The sequence below is a fragment of the Chinchilla lanigera genome, unplaced genomic scaffold (genome assembly GCF_000276665.1).
Source record: "Chinchilla lanigera isolate Chin_1 unplaced genomic scaffold, ChiLan1.0 scaffold00032, whole genome shotgun sequence".
NCBI classification, from domain to species: Eukaryota; Metazoa; Chordata; class Mammalia; order Rodentia; family Chinchillidae; genus Chinchilla; species Chinchilla lanigera.
In genome coordinates this window covers 13,342,135-13,351,627 of record NW_004955433.1, presented here as the reverse complement: position 1 = coordinate 13,351,627, position 9,493 = coordinate 13,342,135, and the positions used below count along the sequence as shown (strand labels likewise).

The 9,493-nt window shown below is 39.4% G+C and overlaps 1 protein-coding gene across 1 annotated transcript in view; it reads left to right on the top strand.

Annotated features, from left to right (window-relative positions):
- Positions 1-1,049: 1,049 nt before the first annotated feature.
- Positions 1,050-9,493, top strand: part of LOC102010401 (carboxylesterase 1D-like) — a 17,866-nt gene continuing 9,422 nt past the window's right edge. The window contains 4 exon segments of the mRNA XM_013516104.1: positions 1,050-1,067; positions 3,173-3,313; positions 4,884-4,970; positions 5,219-5,382. Coding sequence (XP_013371558.1) covers positions 1,050-1,067; positions 3,173-3,313; positions 4,884-4,970; positions 5,219-5,382 — 410 coding nt within the window.

Sequence of the window (9,493 nt, the reverse complement as noted above, 5' to 3'; positions counted from 1 at the left end):
GCAGTGTGTTTGGATCAAACGCAGTGAGAAAGCAGACAGGCTGGTTGCCAAGGAGGTTGTGGGAGGCAGGGCGAGACAGTCACTGGAAGGACTTGGATTGTGATTCAGCATGTGGTGCTCATGTGGTGTTCAGGGGGCTCTGAACAGAGCTGTGATGTCTTAGGTTACTCGCAGGTCCCTGACTGCAGTATGGTCTAGGTAGCAGAGGTAGGGTGGGACAGGTCCAGAGAGACCAGCTAGAAGTCCACTGTGCTGCAGCAGCCCAGACAAGGTGTCCTCCAGGACCAAAGCAGGAGAGTGGAGACAAATAAGTGGGGTCCTGACATTTTTTAACTTGATGATGAACAGGGTAAGGAGAATGAGAGCAAGAGAGGAGGGGATGCTGCCCTTGATTGCTCTGACCTTAGGAGTAATGCACATAGCCTCACCACTACCTCTGACTGCGTAGCAGCAACTACTGTAGCTCTCATGTTTGCTGATACCCATTTTCTTCAATTGTTGCTGACTAGTGTGGGTCCTTACTATCTCTCTCCTAGATTTTATTGTCTCCTTCATTCACTTTATCTTCCCAGGCTTTACAGTTTCACCAGACTTAATGCACTAAACAAGGTAGAGAATATCACCTGCTTCTTAATTGCCTACTCATGTTGATAAGAGAGATCGCCTTGCTTCCCATGCTAGTCAGATTTCTGTTACTACAAAAAATATCTGAGGTAATCAACGTATAAAGAAGAAAAAGCTTAGTTTTCCTTGCAGTTTTGGAGGTTTGTTTCCATGTTCTTTTGACCCGGAAGCTTTTTGCCCACTCTGCCACATCATCGAAGGAGCAGCTAAAGGAACAAAAATTACTCACCTCATTGTTGGGGAGGGAAGGAAGATAGAGGAGGGGACTAAGGTACCATTATCCACTTCAAGGTCAAGCATACACTGGCCCAAAGTGCTCCCATAAGTACCCATTCCTGCAAGCTCCCATCACATGGGCCTTGCTAGGTTATTTAAATTCCAAATTATTGCACCTTCATTGAGTTAGTTCTTCAATAAATGCCCGAATGCCAAGTAAGTGCGAGGTACTGTGCAGAAAATGTGCTTCACTATCTGACCCCTGTGGCATTCCTCACAGGCAAGTGCTCTTTTGCTGTTCTGGGATTAGTCCTGCCGGGACGCCTCTGTCCCTTTGCTCATGCTATTTTCACTGCTTGAAAATTTCGTCCCCTCTTTCACATGTCAGTAGCATTCATCCCCAGAAATCTTAGCCATATTTCTCATTTCTCAGACCATATGCCTAACACCCACAATTTATAGAAGGAAAGGTTTACTTTGGCTCAGTTTCCAAAGGGTTCAGTCCATAACTGTTTGACTCCAAACCAAAAATGTCACGGCAGAAAGGTCTGGCAGAGGAAAGATGCTAAACCCACAGAAAACAGGAATCAGAGAGAGAAGGGAGGTTAGGCCCCCAGTTATCCACCACTTCAGCCAGGCCCCACTATCCTAAAATCACATGAACTGCTAAACTCATCAGTGGATGAAACTACCCATGAGTATAGTGCCCCATGCTCCACCCACCTTTTAAAAATCTCACCCCTAAGCACAAGACCTCAGGGGGACATTTTAGATCTAAATCATAACGCTAGACCCACTGTGGATGCCAAAAGCACCTGCTCCATATGGCTTTCCATGCATCTTACTCATCTGAAGATGAGTTATAGATTTTGCCAGCCCATGGAGCAGCTGTCACTGAACTGCACAGCTTATCTAAGGCAGCAGGAGTTGCTATTCTCCAGGGGTAGACCCTGGTCTCTATTGTCAGCCTACTGGAGGAGGATTTGGATCTTGCTATTTTATTCCTCTGAAGGAGGAAATTAAATCCTAGTTTAGCACCTAGAGTGATCAGCTCACACTTCCTCAAAGCTGATCATTAATGGAAAAGAGCTCAAATTTAAACATAACTAGATACATACAATTTCTGGACCCTCAGTAACCAGAGTCTGTATTTGTGAATTCATTTATTGGTAATGTGGATTTGCAGCCTCAACATCAATATTTGTTATACCTTTATGGCTATTTGTAACGTGTGTATGGAGCAGAGGAGTTTGAATTTCTTGATGCCTTTCTAATCTGAGTTCTAAGAAGGTTATACAATTTCTTCTTGCTTCTCCTCTCATGCTAAGAAACTGTATTTTTGTGATCTATTTAGAGTCACATTTTTTCAATATTCACTTTTCTTAGTGATTTCTGTGTTTTAAGATAGGTCCCAAGCATAGCACTGAAGTGTAGTCTAGTGTTCGCAAGTGCAGGAGGCTGTGGTGTGCCTTAAAGAGAAGATACATGAGATAAATAAGTTTCATTCAGGCTTCACTTATAATGTACTTGGCCACAAAGTCAGTGTTAGTGAGTTAATTGTACAGTACATCCAAAAGAAGAGACTCTATTACCTCTCTGTGAAACCATTATAGAGAGCGACAATATGCTACCTATCATGTCATTAAGCTATGAAAAAGCTAGAAAGCAGGGAAACTTGTGCATTCATGAAATGATGGATTTTTTTCCAAAAAATGTACTACAGTACATTGTTGGGAGGTAGAAGCTAAAGAAAATTCCAGTGTTAACACTAGAAAATGCTAAGCCCTTCCCAGGCAATGTTTCATTACAAATAAATTTACATGTAACTATTTTTTGCAAGGAATACATGTTATACAATGTGTATTTGAACAGGAATTCTTACACACAATAAGGATGATGGAAATGGTGTGACAAAAGGCCGACTGGAACTTAACTCTGGAATGGGAGCACAGTTCAGTATTTGCTAATTCAACATTCACTGAAACTGTACAGACATACTGACTATGATATACTACAGTTTTAAATATATTTATAGATATTTTAATGTATATATATATATATATATATATATATATAGAGAGAGAGAGAGAGAGAGAGAGAGAGAGAGAAGACTCTCACTCTTCTCCCACCACCAACTTACCAACACTAACTACCTGTCAAACCTTTTGTTTTAACAAACTTAGTCCCATTGTTAGGACACTGAGCTTCTGAGAACAATGTCCAGAGCCATGGGGATCTATTGTACTGGTTTTATTCTCTAACTAGTAAAGAGGGGACATGGGAGTTACTTGGGGAGGGGGAGTCACAGATATTTCAATGCTTTCTTCCCTAGAGTTATCTTATTTTGCCCGCTGTAATTGACAGAGTGCTTCTGCCCAAGACACCAGAAGAGATTCTGGCTGAAAAGAATTTCAACGCTGTCCCCTGCATAGTGGGAACCAGTAAGAAATAATTTGGCTAGCTTATGCCAACGGTGAGAATGTACAGACCTCTTAGAGTCTACTACTCTGCCCCATCATTCCTAGAACCTCTGCTCCCATGAATTCCACCTTCTCTAAGCCCCCTGTCCAGTCCAGGATGGCTGTTCCTACTGGCACAACTGTACATTTCATTGAAATAGCCTTGTGGATAGCCCAAATATCCCCATATGGTACATCCCTGGGAAGCCCCTCCACAACACTCTTTGTCTTCCCATTAAAGAATCCTTATGCTCAAACTCAGAGGCCTTTAGAGAGAAAAACAATCATGAAAATAGAACACCTCAGGTTGCTTGGAGAGGGTGAGGAATGTCAGGCTTGTGAGGTAACTAACGGTCTTGTGAGTTAACCTTAGACTTGGGCTCCCAGATCCCACAGATTTCCACAGGCACTCTCAGGTATCCCACTGGCGAGAGTCACATAAAATTTCTTCTTGAATTAAAATTTGCTTTTAAATGGAAAGAAGGGTTTTTCCTCTGTGAAAGATAAACAAGCAGGACACCAGTTAAAGCAATAGGATAGATTTTATTTGGTAATCTGATAACATAAAGAAAAGATGAAGCATGACCCGAACTCAAACACATGACACAAATGGCTGGAGATGTTCCAGGCTGAGTGAGCTCAGCAGGGCACTGTGGTCGTGAGAGATGACCAGACCAGATCACTGGATTTGTTCACCCATGCTCGTTTGTAGAAGAAGCAGACTTCCCTTTGTCCTTGAAAGGATGTAGAGCAAGGCCCCACTAAAATTAGGCCTTGATTCCTCCATAGGGACTTTCAGAGAGATAATCATTATCTCCACAGATGTTTGTATTTCAGAGAATTTTCCAAAAATTCCAAAAAAATTTCTCTCAGTCCTTGAGAATACAGTTTTGGGTTGGAGATTTACATCCCAGTGACAGAGAAAGAGTTGATATTTGCAAGCTTTCTAAAGTAACTGCTCTGGGAAAGGGCTCATACTGTCTGTATGCACCAGGTATATGCTGGGGCAAAAAGTAATTTCATCTGAAAGCAGTAAGTAGTCTCAGGCAGGCATTTTAGGGTATGGAGTCATCCTAGGATATGGGCTTAAGCTGCTAGAAGTTAGGGTGGAGCTGGGTCCAGTCTGTGAGTGCAGAAGTTTGCACAGGGCTGTCACATGTGAGACCCGCAGTACTCACTTCAGAAGGGGTTCAGAGGATTTCAAGACCAAAGCCACAAAGGTTGATCTTGTCTTCCTGAGTCATCTGAGTCTGCGGGGTATCATCCATTTTTAGTGCCCTCTGTCCCTGGTGCCTCTGCTTCAACACTACCCTAACTTAAATGTTCTTTTACTATTTAGATGACCATTTTGTCTCCTAGCCTGATAAGTATTATGTAGTGAAGACATACTGTTTGTACTCCTTTATTTTATTCATGTAACTCCATCTGTTATATTGATTTGTTTTTCAAATTCATAAATGACCTAAATGTGTCAAGGCCCAACACAGAACTTGTACTTTGCATTGATTTTGTTGATTGGCTATTTTGGTTCTTCCTGTTAATTTCTAATGATTTAAAAACACTTAACTTTTTTTTTTTAAATAGATGCTGGGCTATTCAAACTCTGAAGTAGAAATGGACCAGAAGATGATCATATCACTTTTGTCAAAGTCTTACCCTGTACTCATAAGTGTCTAAGGCATCACAGAAAGTGGTTGAGAAATAAATAAGGGCTTGGGCCTTGCCCAAAATTACAGTCCATTTCAGTGTTAGGGAAAAAATGGAACCTAAGGCTCTGCCCCTGTATTTTTCTGCCTTTCCTCTTTCACTCAGGGATCGTTTACTCAGGGATCAGGAGTTTTATGAAAAACAGTCTTCTTGACTGAAGAAGAAGCCACATTACTTACCAGGTGGGGCGGTTACTTTCTTATGGTTCTCAGAACATCTCTAAGGATATGATTCCTATGGTCATTGAGAAGTATTTAGGAGATACAGAGGACCCTATCAAAACAAGAGACCTGTTTCTGGACCTGATGGGAGATGACAAAACTAAGAGATGGAACCTATGGATGATACACTACAAGCATGTATCCACTGTGCACAATTGGAGCTGAGGACTTCTGAGAAAAAAGCAGAAGACACTTCAGTGTCATCCCATCTGAGAAGCAAAGGACTTGTTATCCACCAGTGCCCACTTGTCATTGGTGGAGGGCTGTTCTAATAGGGTGTTAATTCTGTGGCACTTTGACCCACTGCACGAATGGGCAGAGTAGTCTGTAGTAACCAAGCAAAACCCTCAGGTAAAGAGTTACAGGTGTTGGAGGTGGAATCAGGTTGGCCTTTCCAGGAATGAGGCATGGGATGGAGGCACCAGCAGCATCTCTCACAATGGCTCTGTACTTGAAGTTATAGTGGGACATAGGAGTAGAGGGTAGATTTTGGAAAATGGATCTTAAAAGTTTTTCAGTGTCAGAGCTAGTTCTAAACTAGACTGTTTGCCTGCACAGCTGGGGAAGAATAGAGTCAAGTATAGGGTCATGTGGGTTTTACAGAACTAAGAGGTCCAAAAAAAAGTTACAATAGGAGGTATAGGAGGAGATGATGTGGTGATTTTCAATATCTGAGATGTTTTGTTTGTCTTACTGTATGACACTCTGTACAAGGTGAGTGCTCGGATGGGGTCTATCAGAGGACCTTCCAAACTTGACTCAAGACTGTGTGTGACATGTGAAGTTCCTGGCAGTGAGCTCACTTGAGGACAGACATCCTCTTCTTAGGTGCCATTGGAGAGCCTCACAGAGCCCTTTGTTTTCTCCCAGCCCTCTTTCACCTAGTCTGCAAGCCAAGAAATGTTTCTGTGATCCAGACATCTCTCCTTAATTTTCTGGAAGGGTTTTGCAATTCAGAACTTTATAAGAACACAATTCAGAACTTTATAGCTACACTGGTGCCCTTTCCAGGGTGCAGCTACCTGCGAGGGACTGCTCATGAGAAGAAAGGAAAGGATGTGTAAACTACAATAAAGTCATGGAGAGTGTGGAGGAGAGAGCAGCAAAAAAGAGAGATTTCACATTCATGTAACTTTAAAACTGCAGATAGACAAGATATGTTTGCATAAATTTATAGGGTAGGATGTGGTATTATGTCTTAGGAATGCAATGAATAATTGCATCAAACTGGTTAACATATCAATCTCCCCAAATACCAACACTTCTTAATAAGAGGATTTAAATTTTCCTTTCTAAGCAATTTTTAAATGTACAATGTTCTATTATTAAATATATTTCCACATGAAACAATGGAATTTGAAGAAATGAAAATTTCTGTCCTAGGTTACATTATGTACCCTTTCACCTTCAGCCTGATTGTCCTCAGCCGCAGCCTCTGTAACTACTATTCTACTCTGTGCTGTTGGGAATTCTGCTGCTACTGTTTCCACATATGAGTAGTGCATGCAGTATTTGTCTTTTTCTACCTGATTAATTTAGTTTAGCAAAATACTCTCCATTTCCATGTATGTTGTCATAACTGACTGAATCTTCTCCTTTCCAAAGGCCGGATAGTTTTCCATTCCTACATATGCCACAATTCCATAGTCTAATTCTCTGTTGTTGGATACTCAGGTTGACCCCATAGTTTAACTCTTGTGACTAGTGTGCCACGATTAAAGGAGTGCAGGAATCTCTTCAGCAAAATGGTTTCAAGTATTTTGAGTAAACACCCAGAATTGAGATTGCTGAATTGTATGGTAATTCTACTTTGGATCTGTTTGAGTAAACTTTATCATGTTTTATATTCACACCAACATTTTAAAAGGGTACACTTTTCTTTTTATCCTTGCCAACATTTATTTTTGTTTCTGAAATAAAAACCATTTATATACTTCACTGCAGAGCGAGATATTTTATTGTGATTTTCAAATTCTCAGTGATTAATGTTGTTGACTATTTTTCATCTATTTGTTGTACAAACAAGTATGTGTTCTTTTTACAAGTTGTCTATCCAGGGCCCTTGCCCATCTTTCAATTTTTTTTTCCATTTTCTTGCTATTGAGTGGTTTGGGTTCCTTATATGTTTTATTTAGTAGCCTCTTACTGTATGCCTGGCTTGCAAATACTTTCTCCTAACTCGTAGGTTGTCTTTGTAAACTGTTAATTTATTTTCCTTTTTTGTGAAAAAGGTTTTTAGCTTTGGTACAATCCTCTGTGTCTTTTATTTATGCTGCCTGAATGTTTAGAGTCCAATTCAGAGAGTCTTTGCCCATACAGTCATATGGGTAATCCTCTGTTTTCTTTTTTAATTTTTTAAAAAGTTATAATTTTATTAGTGCACATCTGCCGTACATAGTGATTATGTTCATCATGGTGAGTTGATACATAGTATGTGTCATATTTTAATTCTTTTTCATCTCCTTCCTTTCCCATCCTTCTCCCACCCGCTCCATCTCTTGGTCCTCTTCCCTTTCTATTCTCTATCATCTGTCTTTTGTTTTACTTTTAACTTACTTACCTTTTGGGAATCTCATAAGAAAATCCACACGATATTAGAGTTTGTGTGTCTGATTTATTTTGCTTAACATTACAGCCTTGAGGTGAGTTTCTGGTCTTACATTTATAACTTCAAGCCCATTTTTAATTGTTTTGTGTGGGGTCTGAGACAGGATCCCACATTCTACTTCTGTGTGCAGAAGTCCAGTTTTGCTAAAGCTGTTTATTGAAGACACTGATTAATGTTGGTAACTTTCTACAAACTCAGTGGATGATACAGGTCTGGCTTCATTTCTGAGCTTTCTATTCTGATCCATTGGTCAGTGCATCCTTCCCCCTCCCCAGTACTGTGCTATTTTAATTATTCTAGACTTTTGGTATAATTTGAAACAATATAGTGTCATACCTCTGGACTTGTTCTTTCTGAGCATGACTTCTGCGACTCAGCAGTATGTGGGGTGCTCATAGGAATTTTAAGACATTTTCTATTTCTGTGAAAGTTGACATTAGAATTTAGTCAGAATTGCACTGAACCAGTATGTAACTTTTTGTAGCATCATGAACATAGTATGTCTTTTCATTTATATTTGCCTTCTTCAACTTCCTTCATCAGCATCTGGTAGTTTTTAGTGTGTAGAGATAAACCACTTTTATTAAACATATTTCTATGTATTTTACACTTTTATAGCTACTATAAAAGATATTGTTCTCTTGATTTCTGATTGGAAAGGTCTTGGTTAAATGTGTAGTTACACCACTGATTTATTGTATTGATTTTTTGTAACCATTTGGGGGGAATCTGTGGGTTTTCTTATATAAGATCATATTATCAGCAAACAATGACTTTTTCATTTCTGCACTTCCTATTCTGATGCATTTTATCTTTTTCTCTTTTGCCCTAGAAATGATTTCCAGTACTGTGTTAAGTGAAAGTAGCAGCAGTGGTCATATTTTTTCCAAACATTTTAAGGAATGCTTCCATTTTTTCCCCCATCGAGTATAATGTTAGCTTTGGGCTTTCCATACAGCCCTTATTTTGCTAAGGTGCTTCTGGAGTCAGTCTTGAGGTCCTTCTTGAGGTTTTTGATTCAGTCTTGGTAGGTTGTATTAGACTAGTAATTTATTCATTTGCTCTTCCATTGGTTATTCAACTTGTGGGTATATAATTGTTCCTAATAACTTCTTATAATCTTTTGTATGTATGATATCAATTGTAATCTCTCATTTCTGATGTTTTCATGTGAGTATGATCTCCTTTCTTGTTTAATCTTGCTAAAGCCTTGTCAATTTTATTTTTAAAAATTCTCTATTTCATTGATTTTGAACTGTTGCTTAGTCTCTAATTCATTTCTAATCTGAACTTTATTATTTCTATCCTTCTGCTAAATTTGGGCTCATTTTACCCTTGTTCTAGTTCCTTTCAGTGTAAACTTAGGTTATTTATGTGAGCTCCCTTTTAGTTTCAGATGCAAATATTTATGACAATGAAGTTTCTTCTTAGGACTGCTTTCCCTATATACCATGAATTTTGGTGTACTATGTTTTCATTTGTTCAATTTATTTTAAAATTTTTATTTTAATTTTTTCACTTACTCATCTGTTGTTTAGGAGTACATTTCTTTATTTCATTTTGTGTATGGTATCTATTTCCACACCTGTATTTTCAGTCTATGTACGTGTTTAAATGTTAGATGAGGTTGCTAGGTGCAGGGAGGCCCAGGGGACGGG